The 19,703-nt window shown below is 39.5% G+C and overlaps 1 protein-coding gene across 17 annotated transcripts in view; it reads right to left on the bottom strand.

Moving 5' to 3' along the window:
• FOXP1 (forkhead box P1) overlaps positions 1 to 19,703 on the bottom strand; it is a 794,287-nt gene that overhangs the window by 33,383 nt on the left and 741,201 nt on the right. For all 17 annotated transcript variants that reach the window (XM_073569710.1, XM_073569708.1, XM_073569704.1 and 14 more), the window contains 2 exons: positions 19,427 to 19,514; positions 8,453 to 8,536 (listed from right to left, as the gene is read on the bottom strand). In XM_073569710.1, the coding sequence (XP_073425811.1) occupies positions 8,453 to 8,536; positions 19,427 to 19,514 (172 nt within the window). The remainder of the gene's footprint in view (positions 1 to 8,452; positions 8,537 to 19,426; positions 19,515 to 19,703) is intronic.

Here is a 19,703-nt window from a genome sequence, read left to right as displayed (position 1 = left end):
ACTAATGACACATATACATATTCCCACAAAATTGTTCTAATTGCTAATTTGCCAAAGGAGCCCAGTTTCCAAATTAAACATGACTGCAATCTGTGAGGAAGGAGAGAACAAAAAGCAGGAGCTGGGAGCGCGGGGCGTTTCATCTCTCACATCTATTTGTAGGCTTAACCGAGGATTTGATGAAATGCTGACCTTGTCAATTGCCATTGAAGTGTTTTATACATATTTTTTTATATATTTTTAGATAGTGAAATTTGATGAGCAGAAAGTTCCTGTGGTTTTATAGATAGGATGTAAGGCAGAGTCGTACGAAATGATCATCCAGTGTGTCAGTCGCCTAACCACGGGGAAGCCATTGTGTTGGCTACTGTTGCATTCGGAGTGTCAATTCACTGGAAATCAGTCATCGTGCCTCATGCCTTACCAGAGAAAGTGAACTTATTTTTTATATATTTTATTTATTTTATGTAGCTCTTCTTAAGGATAAAGGACAGAAAAAAAGGAGGATACTTGAAATTTCCAATCAAAACTGGCCTTGCTTCCCACATTACTTAAAAGTTACAACTAATCGATTCACATGTTCTGTAACTTGTCATCCAGTGTTTAAATAGGTTATATCTCTTCATCAGCATTCTGCCAGCACTTTAGCTACTGGAACGTCCCCTGTCTCACTATCTGCATTTTTCCTGACATCCACTGGTTTGTCTAGCCTGAACAGAAAACCTGTCTGTATGTTATGCCAGTATGCAATTCAACAGTCAGGAACGCAGAAGCAGAGAGACAAATCTCTGCCGCAAGCTCCTAAACACACAATGACTCACCCTCACTTCCTGTACAGATACAAAAACTCACCCCCACTTCCTGTAGAGAATTAAAGACCCACCTCTACTTCCTGTGAAAAGACCTATTCCTACTTCATGTAAAGAACAAAGACCCACCCCAACTTTTTGAAGATAGACAAATACCATCTCACTTCCTGTAGGGAAACAAAAGGCACACCCCTATTTCCAGTAAAGAAAAACCTACCCCCACTTCCACTTCCTGTAGAGAAGCAAAGACCCACCCTTTCTTCCTCTGGAAAGACAAAGACCTGTACCAACTTTGTGTAGAGAAAGAAAGACTCACCCCCACTTCCTGTGGAGAAACAAAGACCCTCATCCACTTCCTGTAGAATAACAAAGACCCACCCTACTTCCTGTAGAGAAAAACCCACCCTTACTTCCTGCAGAGAAACAGACAGCCCCCACTTCTCCTGGAGAGACAAAGACCTGTCCGCACTTCTTGTAGAGAAACAAAGACCTGCTGTCCCGATTTCTTGGATCTGTGTCAGAGTCTGGACTCTCTTGCATAAACCTTTTTCCTTTCTGGGCCTCGGGGGTTAATATGGGTTTTTGCCCCCGGTGGCCGCTGGTGTTACTACAACTGTAGTTGGTTGGCTGCTGGGTTTTTGCCCCCGGTGGCCGCTGGTGTTACTACATGTTTAATTAGTCAGCAGGTGGTGACCTCCCCCTTCCTTCCTATAAAAGGTCATCAGCTGCTGCAGCTCCCTGTTGGCAATACTGGTCATTTGCTAACCAACCTTGGTGAAGACTGGACCAACCTGGTGCAGAGGGGGTTCAGCTTATCTGGAGCAGTGGAGTTGCTGCTGGATGCTGATTGGGTGCCTTTCTCTGCTGCTTGGAGCATTGGCAGCAGATAAAGCTAAGTTTTGGTTTTTAGTTGCTTTAACCCCATGGTGTCTGTTTTGTCTTTCCTTTCGTGTTATTGGTGCAGTTCACTTTATTCCCTGTCTCACCTCCTGGGGAGGGGGTTGTGGGTTTAGCTCAGGGCTAAACAGGAGATAGGGACAGGTCGGGGACTTGGGCCTCACTACCATCAAGTGTACCCCCAAGTTAAGGAAAGTCAGGGCACCTCCTTAGCCTGAGGGGCAGTTCAGGGGCCGAGGTTCCACATCTCCCGTTTTCCCCCTACTGCCCCGTGACACCTGCCCCCACTTTCTGTAGAGAGACAGACCTGCCGCACTTCCGGTAGAGAGACAAAGACCCACCCCCACTTCCTGTAGAGAAACAAAATAATTCTGTGCACTTCCCACATACGTACATATGGTTGTATATAGGAGCCATAAGGAAATTCAACTTTTAGCATTATTTGGGGCATGGCCTGGTAAGACTACGTTAATTTTGTTATTATTCACACCAGTTTCTGTCACCAACTCCCCATCTCAAAATAGCTCAAAACCACGTATTAAATTTATTTTAATCATATTCCCCCAAAAAATTCACCAACTCTTTTTACATTTTTTTTTTTCATTTTCTTTAGTCTCTGCTCTCAATTTGTGAACTACAATATGACGAAGATCTCAAGCTCTTTCCTTGTTGGCTACAGCATCTTTATAAAATGATGAATGAGTCATCAGTAATTTTCATAAACAGGCAGTGATGTAAACCCCCTAATCAAAATGGATTTCCATTAACTGTCCCGCTTAGTACACATAATTGTATCTTTTTTGTTTTTCCTAAATGTATTACACGAGAAGACGAGCCAGAGATCATGAAGACATGCTTATATCTTTACTTACATAAAGATGAGTTTTAACCCTTTTAAGGGGCGTAGCATTAACCGAACACACCACCCCGACCAACAAAATTGGCCAGCCCGGTGTTCTCCTGCATGCTCCAGGGCACAGATTTCTGCTATTAGCCGCGTCAGTCTGCTTAGGGTCAGAATTGATGATTTAATTGCACTGAAATTCTGGGCTTTAATCACAAAAGATTGGAGACAGTAACTTGGATAGATGGGCAGTTAGTAGCAGCGAGATGACAATTTTAAAGAGACAACTCCTGTCGTCTGAGGTCACTGGTAAAAGAAAAAAAAGCTTTTTTATGAAGTTAAAATTTTCAAGTTCTTAGATAATAGCAAACAAACTGCCTTCAAATAGTCATAATTACATAGGATGGCGCTGTATCTTAATTTTTATCTCTTTTGAAGATAGTATAGCATAGAATTATTTTTGATATTTCTTATATTTTTGAGATACATGGTACTATATATTTTTTTTTCCCGTAGATAGCATGGTATTGTGTTTTTACTTTAGATTTTTTACATTTTTTTTTTTCAGATAGCACAACATTGTATTTTTATTTTTTATATTTTTTGTATTTTCCCCTAGATAGCATGACACTATTTTTTTTACTTTTTTTATAGGTCTTATATTTTTTTTCTTACATAGCACAACACTTTATTTTTTTATTTTACTTCTCTTTTTTTTTTTTTTTTTGTAGTATGGTGCAGAATTTTAATGTTTTGGATATTTCTTATGTTTTCTATTAGGTTTCATGGTACTATATTCTTATCTTACGTCTTTACATTTTTTTTTTTACATTTTCCCATAGATGGCATGGTATTGTATTTTTACCTTTTTATGTTATTTGGTTTTTTTTATATAGCATGATGCTGTATTTCTATTTTATTTAGTTTCTCATTTTTTTGTAGGTATTTTGGCACTGAATGTTTATTTTTTTTAAATTTCTTTTCCCATAGCATGGCGCCGTACGTATACTTTATTTTTTTTAGATTTTTTTAATATTTTCCCATAGCTAACACAACGCTTTATTTTTCTTATTTTCCCATACTTATTCTAATATTGTATTTAATTTCATTTATTTTAATGTTTTTGGATAGTTACTCAATTCCGTAAATATTTGATGGGTTTAAATAACTGCACAAAACTAAAATGTTGCAAATCACCAAAAAAATAAATGCTAATAGAAATTAACTAGTAACACAAATTTTAGAACCACAGTCATTTACATCCTTATTAAATATAAAAATTGCTAACGCAAGTTAAAAACAATGGAAGTATTTATCGATGCTTTTTTCTATACCAGTTTTCCTGGCTGCACAAACATCTAAACCATATAATTCAACTATTTAATGTTACGTTATTATTCAACCAATGTTCCAGCATAGTTTTATGGGGCGTTTAATTGCTAATGCTTATTTCTATTTATTGTATATTTTTGTTTCTGTCTTTTTTTTTTTTTGGGGGGGGGGGGGGGAATATATATATCCTTAATTGCTTTCCGCTTAGAGAGAAAAGAAATACAGTATACAGAATGGAATATTTTACCAAGCAGTTGATTTGAAAATGTTATTTTAAATGTTTTAGGTCAAGTCTGAATTGGTGCACTGTCGGAAAAACTTAATTACTGCTCAGCCATTAGAAAAAAAATTATATTGCCTCTTTTCATGGATGACAGTTGTGTGACGTTTGGGAATAGTGAAAAAGCAATTATCCCCCAGATACAATATACAAAATGTTGTTGACAACTTTTCTAATTAAAATATAGTTCTGGGTTGTTTTTTTTTTATAGACACCTGAAGTGTCTCACGGAAGCAAATCATGAACTGTTCACTTCAATGTTTTTTTTTGTCTCCATTGGGGCCCATGAACACGGATATATTACAGATCTGTGTTCTAGGTATCGATTAGAGATGAACGAATCAATTTGCAGGACCCTCATACACCGGCCTCATCAGTAACCCGTGGTCGCCGGACAAGAGCCCTGTGAACTGCCTATTAACTACTTGGATCCCTGGTGCCTCAGGGGCAGAACTCCTGAGAGAGTGACCAATCAAAAGAGACAAGCCGTTAGAACATGTTTCTCATCGCTCTGGTCTGTTGGCTGCTGAAGAGGCCACTGGACCACAGTCCTGGGAATCGATTTGCTCATCTCTAACACTATTGAAATAAAATCCATAGTCTGTAAGCCTATACTCTTATGTGACTCCAACAAGGCAAGCAAAAGTTTTTTTTTCCCCATGGATTCAGCACAAATCTACCAAAAAAAAAAACTCAAAAAACCCACAATTACACTAAAAGCTTTCTTTATGTAGGAGCCATACAGTGGCAAACAAGAGTATCCAAGGTCAGTTATTTGGACTCTGTGCGCTTCCATCCAGAGCACATACACATGGAATGGTCTTTATTAACTTAATTTTGCACACGAAAAAAAATACAAAGATTAAGTATACTAATTAGTTATAAAAATAATAGACCTAATCAGCTTTAGTCAACGATCCTCATCCTGTGCCGAGAAACAAAAGCTTCAACCCAAAATTTATTGGGCATGGAAGATTCCTGGTTAATCTATTTTATCTGCTAGACCTTGGAGAAGTCATTGAAAATTTAAAAAAAAAAAAAAAAAAAGTGGCCAGATCATTCCCATTTTCCCAAAACTGCTTAGTCCAATATGCAAGCGCTATGTTAGAAAATACTAGAGCTGCAACATTAACCTACGGCTAAGAATGGGTATCTATTACCTCCAGGCATATGGAGAAGAGGTGGCATCAAAATTGGGAATTCCAAACCCCTTCCGTGTGGTTATGATCAGGAGAGGTTACAGCCTTCAGGGATCCATTGTGCTTAAGCAGTTGTCTCAACATCAGAAGGTTTTAGAATGAGATGACCAGCATTGTACACGATCTTGTCTGGTCCAACAAATTTGCCCTCAAAGAGATTATTTTTGTTTGGTTTTTTTTACGTTGCAAATGAACAAGTTAGTCAACTGTTGAAAATTTGTGAGTTTTACAGTTCTGATACAAGATTCATGTGAGCTGTGAAGTGTTGTCATCTCACATTGACAGCTGAAATAATTATCGAAACATGCAAATAACCACAACTCAAAAAGAACAATTCTCACAATAAAGAAATCACACAAGAGAGAATCCGTCTAGAAATGATCAGTGTCCCTAATTATGTGGTTGGGATTAACCAAGAATTTTCCAATTTTTTCAAATTTGTTACATGCAAATCAAATTTTTATAATTCTGTTCTATGGTCTGTTCAAAAAATGGAGCGTGTAAAAAAAAAAAATCGCCTCGCTGCTCACCAGTCCCAACGCTGCATCCACCATTCTGCTCCTATGTACAGTAGCCTCCGGCTTCTTCTTTCCTTTGGCACAGCGATGGACATTCTTCTTCCTGCATCTTCACTCTGTAGAGGGGCTTACAGCACCAACATCACAATATATGTCGCCAAGGCATAGCCAGTACCATGTGTCGTGGCGTCAAAGGTCTTCTTGGTGCCAGAAGCCCCAGTGCAAGGTAAAGGTATAGGAAGAATCTGTACGTAGGACCAGAAGGAGGGCTACAGCTGCAGGACAAGTGAGCGGCAACGTGAGTATTTTTCCCAACTTCCTCAGCTATTTACAAAACTGAAAAGTGGCAGCCAATTTTTTTTTGTTAAATTTGACCTTTCCCTCTACCTTATTCGCTCATTTTTATTCATGAGTTAAGGAGGATGCCTAGAATTAACCCTAAGCAAATTGCCTCATTTTGAGCTAACTACGTTCCATTTATGAGCTGAGCACCCTGTAGCTGGCTATAAACTGCAATTTTTCTAAAGAGTAACCCTATTTCTACGTCAGTTATTCCAAAAATGTCCGGTCACACAGAACTTGGCTACATTACATAAGGTAAAGTAAGAACTTTAGAGTGACTCTTCTAAGGCTAATAAAAAAGATTCTAAAGACCCGCCCATGAGGTTCACATTGCCTAATAAAGCATACAGCTTTGATTCCATAACCTTGCAAAGCTGAATAAAATGAAAAATATCTTGCCACTTCCATACGAATCATATGCCAAAAAGTTACTGTACGTAACAAATCCCGGAGATGCTTCACTTTCCTATCCAATCAAAATAGAACTAATAACTTAAACTCATGAATCTAAATGTTTTTTTTTACTACTTTTGTTATTCCGATGCCTAGCAATCACATTTCCAATATTTTTTATATCTGTCTCAACTCTCCCGTAATTGAAATTTATCACATCACTACGAAAAATGTTCTATACAGCATACTCAAAAGATCATAGAAATCGAGCAGACAGCGAGCAAACAATACCGCACGCTACTCACTCTTATACAAATGGAAGGGGAGAAAAAAAAAAAAAAAGAACTCTCAATATAAAAAAAATAGGCTTGGAGTTGATTGCCTGCAAGCGAAGACACTTTTCATATACAAATGTGATTTTTCTCTCCCCACCCCTCCCCAATCTCCAAAGGGTGGTACAACCATAAATTTACATAGACTAATCCAAACAATCTGTGCATCTGACAATAGCAAACCTCACACAGGCAGTCTATTGTCGGTTTACATATCAGTGAGCTTTATGTTCGCTTGTAACAACGTTCAGGCTGTCAAAGGTTCGCTTTGGACTCTAAATAAATGGTTATAAAAGCGCTGTGCAGAAATATTAGACTTTCCTCAAAAGAAAGCCCGCTGTGTATGAATTCCAAAGCTATTCATTTTGCAGTCAAAAATATGCATGCCCGTTTGCTTATAATAAAAAAGCACTGTGTGGAGCAAGTAGGAAAGATAATATTACCCTACCGTTAGAAAATTGAAAAAAAAAAAAAATTAAAATGTTTTTTTTGGGAGGTCTCGAACACAAGAAAATAAATGGTATGAACGTGAGAAGCAAAAATAAAGAAATTAACAAAATCACGGACTAGTTCACCTTTAACGTCAAGTTACCTTGAGGAACAAGTAAAGCACCCATGACAAACAAAAGTGTCCAGCTTTTGCTCTTATTCTATTCCCACTGCTCCCCTGAGTATTCCACTTTTTCTTTTTTTTAAATCCGTCACACGGTTCCAGAGTTATGGGCCTTTTCATTTGGCGTGGCTTACAGGATCCTCCTGGGCGTGTCTTTAGGCTCCTCTGCTTTACCACAGTGAGCCACACCCCCTTAGTAAAGACTATAAAAATGTGCACTACATAAAAAAAGCCTATATCTCTACAACCGTATGGCGGATTTAAACAGAAAAAAGTGGAATGCTCAAGGGGGCAACGGGAATAAAATAAGAACACAAAATGGCTACTTTTAACCTGGTGACAGGTCATTTTTAAAGGGATATTTCTATATAGCAAAGATATGCCATTAATGCCTGTTAAGAATTGGTCCCACCTTAGAGAAGGTCATCTATCAGGAGAAAGAGAATCATGGGATCCTCATTAGTAGATAGATGTGGCCCTCACTAATTGGCAATCTATAGGCGTTATGGAGAGTATGTGGGCAGAGCGGCCATTGTAGATAAGGTTGTTTGATGGAGGGAACAGTTGTAACCTGATAGCCATTCCCCCATATAGAAATCTACCTGCATATCTGACTTGATCAATAATGGGGTGCCAAGGGTAGGCGTTTCATACAATAGGTAAGGGGCTTAGTGTTTCGACCTCTTCTGCTGCCCATTTTTTTCCTTAAAACAAGTACAGGTGACCGTAGTATACTTCAATGTGAGAAAAAAAGACCACATCCAATATTAATTTAATTGCAATAGAGGCAACAATATAAAAGTAGACCCTTTCTGCTCTACATCACTATGGGGACATCACTACAGAATTAATTTACCCAACTCCCCCCAGCCTAAAAAAAAAAGGATACTTACAGGTTGGGGGCTTGCTTTGGGTTCTGTTGACTTCACATGTAAATGCGTCATCATGGCTTGCAGCCGGTCTTTGTCTTTGGAAAGCTGCAAAGTAAGAAATAAATAAGAATTAATATTTCTAGATAAAACAATAAGATTGTGCCACCTAGTGGCCAAATCAAGATGAAGAACCATCTTGATATAAAAACTGGTAGAAGAAAGTTTACAATAATACTCTGTATACCTAGAGCGAAGAAGTTGATGACCTATTCTTAAGAGAGGTTATCAATATATAAGGGAGGACTCCCACTGATCAGCCGAAATCAATAGTGGATACAGACAGAACCCTGTGCAAGAACAATATATGGCCCCTTTGCAGTCCAATAGCTCCTCATAATGCAAAATTCCAGCAGCTTTGGAGGTGTCAGTGGGAGCCCCGTACCTCTTGGGCCCCTGTGTGGTTGCACCAATGATATGTCCACCCATGGCTGATACCTTGGTGGAAAGATCACAGTGTACATAGCTAAACACCACAGCTCCAAATACTGTCATTCTTGAGTACTGCAGCTCAGCTCCTAATAAAATGAATGTGATCTAAGCTGCAGTACCAGAGAACGGCCACCAGACTGTGTATGGAGCTGTGCCGTACACGATGTTCTCCCGTCAGCTGCAGCTCCAGGTATCGCTGTGCATTAGTGTTAGGAGTTAGAAAACTCCCAATATTTGATATCTTTAAGGATAGGTCATTAGTCATAGTTCCCTTTTCGCAAATATAATCTTTGTAGCAACGTTTAAAGCTAAATTAAAGATAAAATAGGAAAAAAAAATGTTGGCGAGTCCCAAATTTTTATTCCTATCATAAGCCGGAAGTCACGACTATTGGCTGGAGACCCACTACACTGCAAGACTGACTGAATCATAATATAGGACATGGTGAGGCTATCATTTTGTTTACTTTAAAGATAAAATAGTCATGATTAAAAAAAAAGCCATACAAGGTAACAAACCAATGTGTCTCCTTGGTTACAGACTACGAACAAGCCTTGCTTAGTCATACTCCTCCTCCCATCTCTCCCTTACTCCTCCTCGCTAATGTTGTTAGAAGACAAATAGAAGGATATCTGGATGAAAAAAACAGACTACACAGAGGGATTATTTTGTAGTCTGTAACCATGGAGACATATAAATCTCCATACAAGCTGAAGACAGGAAATACAAGGGGATTTTTACCTTCCACGCTTTATACAAAGTGGCTTTAATTTTTGTTTTTGAGGCATAGGAGCAATAAGCAAAATTGTTTGAAAATATGGAGATGCCCTTTAAGGAATTTAGCCTTTATATTGGATAAAATGGATGCAGAGAATTAAAGGTCTAATGACCGACTTAACAGGCCAGCCAGCGCTCAGAACCTGCGACTAAATGTCAGCAGGCCGGTTATAGCGTCGCTGATAAACAATTTCTATATGCACTCGATTCTCCAGAAATGTCCGGGAAGACATTGAAATTATCCTTAAATTCACATAATTAATCTTGCCGGGGGGAGGATGATATAGAGGACGCCGCGTCACCTGAGGCTTCAATTTAATCCATATTAGTATGTGCCCTTAACAAGATATGGGAATGTAATCATTGCAGCAACCATTTTATTTGTATTCTTGTCCTCTCGGTTGATTGAACGTTACTCACACAAAATGACTTTTATAATTCTCAACCCAATGTCTCAGACGTTCCGCCACCATTGCTCTCGTTCAATTATATAATATCAATGCTTGCTCAAATCATATATTCTGCTGCACCGGCGATGCCTAAAGCTCTTGGATTTTTTTTTTTTTCTTTTAAATTGCAGATTGTAATGGACAATAAGATAATCACCAAGGAGGGGTTTAAAGACTTAAAATGAGCATATAATCAGCAAAATAACATCTAAAAGGAAAAACTACCGAGTGACTGATATGAAGTCTCCAGTATTAATAAATCCAAAATTGGGCCCAGGCTCTCAAAACAGGCACCTATTAAAAAAAAAAAAAAAAACGCCCCATAAACGGCAATTTGATTTTGGAACCTAACATTTGGCACTAGGGTCTATTTCCTATGGGATGTATCACAAATAACCTGTTCAGCTGGAGTGTGGTGTTGTGAACTCATTTTCTAGTCTACCAGTTGTGAGTTCTCCTTCCGGGCTCCCTCTGGTGGTAACAGGAGGTAGTGAGGTTGATTTAATTAGTAGAGATCTGCCACCTGATGAGGATAACGATTGGATCTCTGGAATCTCAGACTGGATTTAAGACAGCCGACGCCCTATTCTGGTGCTGGTGATTCCTTCTGGCTTTTCAGGTCTTGGTTTTCAGCTCTGTTCCAGTCATCTCAAGCTAAATGTTTCTGCTAATGTTCACACTTGATTTTGTTGGTCTATTCAGTTTTTTGTGTGGTCAGCCAGCCCCGGCTGGGGCTGTGCTGAATTTCCACTCTTATTTATCTGTATTTGCCAATTTGCTTTTTGTCCCTTATTAGACTGGCCTCTTTTTTGCTCTGTCTCAGAATATTTCAGAGTGCTCATATAGTGGGAGAAGACTAGTGACTTCAGGGTTAATTTTGTTATCAGAAGTGTTGGACATTATTTTTGCAGGGTTTTTTGGGCAGATTGCAGACAGTGTCTTTCCTGTCCTTTCTAGTTAGTCGGGCCCCATCGTTTGCTCAGCCTATTTTCCTGCCTGTGTTTGTGTTTTCATTTTGTATCACCATCAATACATGTGTGGGGGCTGTCTATTCCTTTGTGGTCTGCTCTGGGGCAGTTAGTTTTCCCCTTTTCTTGCTTTAGGCTTATTTAGTCCTCCGGCTGTGACGAGGCGTCTAGATTCATCGTAGGAACACTCCACGGCTGCTGCTAGTTGTGTGGTTAGGATCAGGGGTCTGCAATCTGCATAGTTACCAACCTCTCTGGTTTTCTGTGACTTAGCTTGTTTAGTTTTCCTCATCGGTGACCCATTCATAACAGTGTGGGCTCTCATAATCCAGGGTGGACATATCATTGCTGCAAGCTGTGGAGAGGCCCAAGAGGTAAGGGGGCCCACCACCTCCAAAATAGGTGGAATTGTGCATTACCCATATATTGTTGTTACACAGAGGTCTTCTCTGTTTGTATCCACCATAGTCATACTCAACCGATTCTTAGATGGCCACTGAACAAAACTACATGGCTGTTATGGTGCACAGGGAAATGAGCCGAGTATTAAGGGGGCTGACTCTAATGAGGTCACCTCTTTCAGAACCATACCATTTTTCATGGTGAATCAAGGCCAACAAGTCGTTTCATTAAAGAACATCCATAGTTGGCTCAAGTCCTGAGTGGGAGTGGAAGTCACTCTTTCAAAGTGGCTCTCCGATCTGACTCGGGGTAGTGTCCTGAGTCCTTATGCCATTATAGGATACATGAACAGGAATGGTCTTCAAGAGAAAGAGCATTTAAGATTCTAAAACGAATGGCAGGGCCAGGAACGTTTCAAAGTTGAGTCACTCTCCTGCCTGGGCCAAAGCAGCTGTTATAGGTGAGGAATCCGGTGGTTCAGAGTCCAAACGTACGATAAAGCACAAAGATGAAGCGTGAATACGGTTCATTTCGTCAACACATTTCAAGGTTTACAAACCTCTTCATCAGGACAAAACCACAATGATGAACAGCTGTTAGGGTGCCCAGTTGGGAGCATGAGTTTAGCATTGAGTGTTGACTTTAATGAGGCTACCACTTTCAAAAATTTTCTGAGGGAACCATGGCCATCAAAAAATTTGATACATGGACGTCCACGTATTACATAGAAGTCCTCCAGAGAAGTCAAACTCCTGCCTCTGCTTTCCTACTCCTATTTTGATCTTGCTATGGGCCCTTCCTCTTTGTAGGAACGTAACCTTAAAACATTTCAATACTCTTTTTCCTTTACTAATATATTCTATTTAGCCATCGTAAAAAACATTGTATAGGGCTATAGCATTGATAAACTCCTCTTTATTCGGGACAGGTCCTTCACATTCGACAAACACGGAAATAGACAAGTTGCTAATAAAGAAGGTACACCGGTCGCCCGAATACTCCGTTTAATCGGCACAATGAGAGTGGATTGCATATCCCATTATTGTAACACTTTCTCAGAACCACTTTCATTTTATTCCTATAGCTATTAATTATGAGAACCTTTTAAAATAAAAAAAAATAATATTTGAGTCTGTCAGCAGAAAATGACTTTTCAAACCAAGCACTTGGTGCACTCTTGGCGAGGGCGAGAAGCTCAGTGCACCATCCTACTAACTTGTTTTGCATCTATATTGCCCCCCTTCTTCCTTGATCAACAGCTCAGGGTTTATAAAAAGTAAGAGATGGGTTAGACCAAGGTTCCCCAACTCCAGTCCTCAAGGCCCACCAACAGGTCATGTTTTCAGGATTAACTTAGTATTGCCCTGGTGATAATTGCTCCACCTGTACAACACAAGGGAAATCCTGAAAACATGACCTGTTGGTGGGCCTTGAGGACTGGAGTTGGGGAACCACGCCAAAAGTGAACTCAGAGCCCGTGCTTGGTTTGAACAGTCATTTTCTGCTGACAGACTCTCTTTAATTTTGCTTTTAATTTATTTATTTTTAAAGTATGGAGGCCTATGAGTTATACCACTTAACATAGGTCCTTAAAGAGTCCCGGATTCTTCTACCTACACACTTCTATGTGAGATTGCTGAGCAAGTGGTCAGTTCTACATAAAAAAATGGTAAATTTGCAACATATTTTGGATGCAGTCGTAGTTTAATGCTTAACATATTTCTCATGTTGCTGAGCATTGGAAACAGAGGACAGAAATATATTTTTTGCACGGCATCAGCAAGAAAAGTTAATTGAACTTGTGCATGCAGAATGGCCTAAATAACAGACCTTCACAACTTCCCCGGCGTGGAGCAGAGGACTGATACCTGATCAGGATTTCATTGCATACATTATGACATTGTACAACGATTCTGCATAAAATTAATTTAAGTGAAAGAATGCATGAACAATACATGAGGAAATTATGAGACATTATTACGCCTCAGGTCATCGTAGACCACTTGCCTTAATGCGGCTGCTCTCGCTGCTTATTGTCATTAGTAAGTCACAACCGCACAGATCATCGCTGTCGTGTTAGGAGACCTTATAGCAGACTGTAGGGTCAGAGATTCACTCCAGACAGAATTTGGGTAGGAGACATTATTTGTTTCGATATTATTGTATTGTAACTCTGAAAGGTCATGTGTCATAAGAAAGATTATATGTTACACATATTTAGTAAGAATTTGTAGTCATTTTTAGAACATTTTATTTAATTAGAGTAAAAAAATACTGAAGTCTTACCAGTTGTCTCATAACAGACACTTAGAAATCACTTCTCATTAACTTTAAAGAGGCAGGATTTACAGAAACACCTCTATATACAGCTGTGACATTCACAATAGGTGATGTCACAGCTCACCTCCTCCTCCTGTACAATGACTGATAACACCTCTATATACAGTAGATAACACAGGATCCACCATTCACAATAGGTGATATCACAGCTCACCCCCTCCCCCTCCTGTACAATGACTGATAACACCTATATATACAGTGGATAACACAGGATCCACCATTCACAATAGGTGATATCACAGCTCACCTCCTTCTCCTGTACAATGACTGATAACACCTATATATACAGTGGATAACACAGGATCCACCATTCACAATAGGTGACGTCACAGCTCACCTTCTCTGCCTCCCTGCACAATGACTTCTGCCCTGCCCACATCACTGTCCCACAGGAGTCATCACCAGACCATAGGCTCCTCTGATCCATGTGGCTGCTGTAAAGAATATCTCTGACTACTCTTAGCAGACTAGAGCAGGCGCTCAGGCAAGCAGACATATTTTGTCTACCCCTCTGGGCAAAAAAGTGCACTCAGCAGCTGGTCTACATTAACAGATTGAATATACGGTACTAATTCGACTTTTCTGAGAAACAACTAGCTTGGTAATAGTTTCTTTTTCAATCTGGGTTACAAGACAAAAATCATAAACACGGCCCCATAACTATAGGAGATAATGTACTGGGGTAGAAGCACTTTTAGCTCATGGGCCTGGTTGTGGCTGCTTCACTGTAAAAAGTAAAGTCTGGTATTTCAGTATCATCGCTATATTAAGAACATATATTGACGCAATTAGATAATAAATTTCATGGGGCTCAGTCATCGGCACCTCCCGCAATGTACAGAGAAATGACAGCGCAGCTTTGGGCACCGTGTAGTGCCCGTTCCTGGGTACTGCAGATCAGATCCCCACCGATTTAATATAATGACCTATCACAAGGAGTAATAGTAACACCTCTATACACAGCTGATAAGACAGGAGCCACCATTCACAATAGGTGAGGTGACAGCTCACCTCCTCCTCCTGTATAATGACTGATAACACCTCTATATACAGTAAATAACAGGAGCCACCATTCACAATAGGTGATGTCTCAGCTCACCTCCTCCTCCTCCTGTATAATGACTGATAAAACCTCTATATACAGTAGATAACACAGGATCCACCATTCACAATAGGTGATACCACAGCTCACCTCCTCCTGTACAATGACTGATAACACCTCTATATACAGTAGATAACACAGGATCCACCATTCACAACAGGTGATACCACAGCTCACCTCCTCCTGTACAATGACTGATAACACCTCTATATACAGTAGATAACACAGGATCCACCATTCACAATAGGTGATACCACAGCTCACCTCCTCCTGTACAATGACTGATAACGCGGGCAGGGTCCTCTCTCCTCCTGTACCAGTTATGACTTGTATTGTTTAAGATTATTGTACTTGTTTTTATGTATACCCCTCCTCACATGTAAAGCGCCATGGAATAAATGGCGCTATAATAATAAATAATAATAATAATAATAATAATAACACCTCTATATACAAAAGATAACACAGGATCCACCATTCACAATAGCTGATGTCACAGCTCACCTCCTCCTCCTGTACAATGACTGATAACACCTCTATATACAGTAGATAACACCATTCACAATAGGTGATGTCACGGCTCCCCTTCTTTCACAATTATCTTTGCACTCGCTGATTACATACTTTAATACAAAAAAATAGGACAGAGTCTGACCATCGTTGCTAATGTACATGTGTTATTTCCTGACACATCAGGAAGTTAAAGCCTAAAAATGCCCCAGTGGCCGGTGTGCAAATTGCAAGATTCATCTTTTTTATTTTTAGCAAAGATTGTGATCTGAAAAAAAAAACATTCCCAAACATAAAAAAAAGAAAATTTAAACACAAAACTTGACTTAAATTTTGCTGCTTGGTCAGAATTTCTTATAAAATTGACCTTTCATTTTTCTTTTGAACAAGAGATAATCGGAAATGACTATTTAGAACAAAAATAAAAACTACTAGTGGTATTAAAATTTGCTGGAGAAATTCAGTGTTTGATGTATTCTTTCCACTCGAATATATCAGCTGTAAATCTTAATAAAAGTGCATAATTGCTTGGTGTGTGGTTGGTTTCCATTTATATGACCACATCGCCAACTTCCTCCTGTAATTGTTTCTGCAAGACTTGATAATTTACGCTTCACACTACGATACTGGGAAATAAATTAGGCCATACTGGGTTAATGAAGAGTACAGTGGGAGGGAAGTAAAGAAAGAAAGGCCCAGATTCACAGGAGCCAAAAATGACACAAGACAAATTGAGATAGGAATTAAAATGTTATGTAATTAAAATGATATATGCCCTTTTTTTCCCTTTTTTTTTTAAAGTAACAGCAGAAAGTTTAAGTCTGTTTTTGCAGATATTTCTCGGTGACTATTTGAAGCTGCAAATGACTTTAAACTCTGTAAAATTCCAAATGTAATTATCTTCCCTATTTAGCCCAGGGCCCTCTATATATCTTCATACCGCTGCCTTGCATACAAAGCAGTCGTTTTATTCAGAGGCAACTATGCAACACTGAGCGTAATCAAGAGTTACCGCGGGTCCATGAAATCATGGGGTTAATGTCGCACTTTTCGCCAAGGCGGCGTGATGATGGCAGCCAACCGGCCAACTTTGTTAAATTGGAACACAACGTAATTGACGTACCTCTATTGTTAATTATTCGTTTTACCCGTGAAATTGTTATAAAAGAAATTGCAGCAGTGACTGCTTATCTCGCTTTATGGCAGCGTGGGACAATTCGCCCTCCCTCTCTGAAAGAAATAACGATGGCAATTGTAATTGTTTGTGCTCTCGAACGCAAGATACTCTCCGTGTAACGGTTCACAAAAAATGTGATTAATAAGGTGCATGGCTAAAAGTGTGTCTGATATAGTGCTCAATCATATTTGCCCCCTACTATTCCCCAATTTTCATGCCCTTTGCGTCCCACTATCCTCCAATCTGCATGCCCCTTCTTTACTCCCCACTATCCTCCAATCTGCAAACCCCATTACTCCCCACTATCCTCCAATCTGCATACCCCTACTTTACTCCCCACTATCCGCCAATCTGCATGCCCTTACTTTGCCCCCCACTATTTCCAATTTTCATGCCCATGCTTTGCATCCCACTTTTCTCTTATCTTCATGCCCTTTCTTTGCAGCCTACTATCCTCCAATCTGCATGCCCCTTCTTTACTCCCCACTATCCTCCAATCTGCAAACCCCATTACTCCCCACTATCCTCCAATCTGCATACCTCTTCTATGCTCACCACTATTCTATAATCTGCATGCCCCTTCTTTACTCCCCACTATCCTCCAATCTTCATGCCCCTTCTTTACTCCCAACTATCCTCCAATCTGCATGCCCCTTCTATGCCCACTACTATTCTCCAATCTGCATGCCCTTTCTTTGCCCCCCCCCTTCACTATTCTCCAATTTTGCTTGATTTGAGGATCGATGTAATCTAAGAATGAATACTATTAAGGTGTAACTATAAGGGAGGCTCCCAAAAGGACCCTGCGCCCTATAGTAGGAGACCAGAACAGTAAATTATTTGCGATAGTTGAAGGAGCAACATCTTAGATATTTTACTGCATCCCAAAAACATGGTGGCTCCTATATAAATTAATAGAGCAAGCTGCGCATGCGCGGCCAACTTTCCTGAGACACAAGATTGCGATTGAGCCCTAGTCTCAAGAAAGACACATCTATCAAAAATTTATGGCATCCTTTATATACACCATAAATGTAAAAGATAAAAGTTACCCTTTAAGGTGGCCAAGAAATTCTTTTACCCACGACTTGTCCATAAATACGCACACTTGACTCAGGCTAAGCCTACAAATTTAAGTCATCCAGGAAAGGCAAATAGGCCGTTTCCAGACCCTTTAAAATCCCATAGGAAAAAAGTATCAGGCATATTGAAATTCAGTATGCCCAATTCTTTTTTGCCTCTCGACAATGGCTGTTGAGTGATTGGAACAGCACCATACACATTAGATTGTTACTGTTCCTCCCAAAGTCATAAAGTTTATCAAAGCTTTATCTGTTGGGCTTGAGACCCTTTATTGATGCAAATTGTCTCTTCAGAGAGGAAGAGGACTTGAACTGTAGTGCCACCTACAGGAAGTAGCAATCCTAAAAGTTAATATCAACCCTTTAACGAGCCTTGCCACATGACGTAGGATAAAGGCCAAACCAGACTCTCAATTTGCAGACAGAGTTTCAAGTTGTTGCCCCTCCTCAGTGCAAAGTATGAGATTTGATTTGGCCTCTGAAGGGCTCTAAGGGGTAATGTTTCTCCTTGCAAAGAGTGACATGCCTAATATGCTGCAACAAGGAGACTTACAGGCTATGCAATACTATACTGACTTTTAGGATTGCTAATTCTAATATGTGGCACTAGAGTTCAAGTCCTCCTCCTTTCTGAAGAGACAAATTGCATACCTAATTTCCCAGAGGAGCATTGCATGGCCAATAAGTCTCCTTACACTGGCATGCCAGGCATATCACTCTCTGCAAGGAGAAACGTTACTACTTAGACCAGAGTCAGAGGGATTCTCATACAGCCAGTTCAGATCTCTTGCTTTGCATTGAGGAAGGACAACACCCTGAAACATGCACCTACAAATTGAGATTCTGGTTTGGCTTTTATCCAAAGTCACACAGCAAGGCTCGTTAAACTTGACTTTTAGGATTGCTAGTTTCAATAGGTGGCACAAAAGTTAAGTCTTCTTCCTCTGTGAAGAGACAATTTGCATATTTAATTTCCCAGAGGAACATTGTATGGCCTAAAAGTCACCTTACACTGGTTTGTCACTCTCCGCAAGGAGAAATGTTACCCCTTAGACTCCTTTATGGTTGTACAATACAAAATAATGTAATGTAGTGGAGCCTGATGAAGGGGCCTTCTGAACCCTGAAAGCTTGCAAATATATTTTTCCTGGTTAGCCAATAAAGGTATCACTCCTTGAATACCTTTCTCATTGTTTTCGGACCTAAGTATTTACATCACTCCTTTATGGAGAACTACTACCTACAATAGGGAGTGTGAATAAAGATTAATGTTGGGTGCAATGACTTAGTAGTTTACAAAAATTAAATACACCGCAGCTAATATGTTTGGGATAGCTCCATGTCAATTGACCTTTACAAAAAGAAAACAACCTCTGCAGGAGCTGCAGGAGTAAAATGTAGTCCATCTAGATATCCAGAGACTAAACATCAATGGAATAAAACATGGTTTTCAGTTATTTGGAGAATACATTCATTTAAGAACTAGTTATATTTTGTTAAGTTATTCCTTTAAGATGCAAATGTAATACAAATCTAATTTTCTTAAAGCGACGATGATTCAAATATTCATGACATTCGGAAAGAAGTGCAATAAAAAAAAATGCACAAAAAAAAAAAAATTAAAAAGAAAAAAAACTCTCCGTTCCAGAAAATTTAAATTAGAAAACAAGGAAGCAGCGAAACGATGGCGGCGTTTTACCTGTAACTCTAATTGCTGTACAACTTGCATCTGAACTCGACATTGAGCCGTGCTCCTGTCATCCAATGCATGCTCACTGTTGAGATGTCTGTAATAATAGAAGAGAAGATAATGAAGAGCAGATATCCAACATTCCCCCCCCCCCCCCAAGTTCAACAATGATTTAGGGCTCTTTCTAAATGATGCCGTCTGCTCATCACATGGCATGTAAAAATGAATTACAACTCGACAAAATCAGCAATGAAAACGGAGCGCAGCATTCGTCTAGTCGGATTGC

This window comes from Dendrobates tinctorius, unplaced genomic scaffold (genome assembly GCF_039654945.1).
Source record: "Dendrobates tinctorius isolate UK_male_01 unplaced genomic scaffold, ASM3965494v1 ptg000027l, whole genome shotgun sequence".
NCBI classification, from domain to species: domain Eukaryota; kingdom Metazoa; phylum Chordata; class Amphibia; order Anura; family Dendrobatidae; genus Dendrobates; species Dendrobates tinctorius.
Note: the sequence above shows the minus strand (reverse complement) of the source record. Positions and strands in the feature narration are given on the sequence as shown.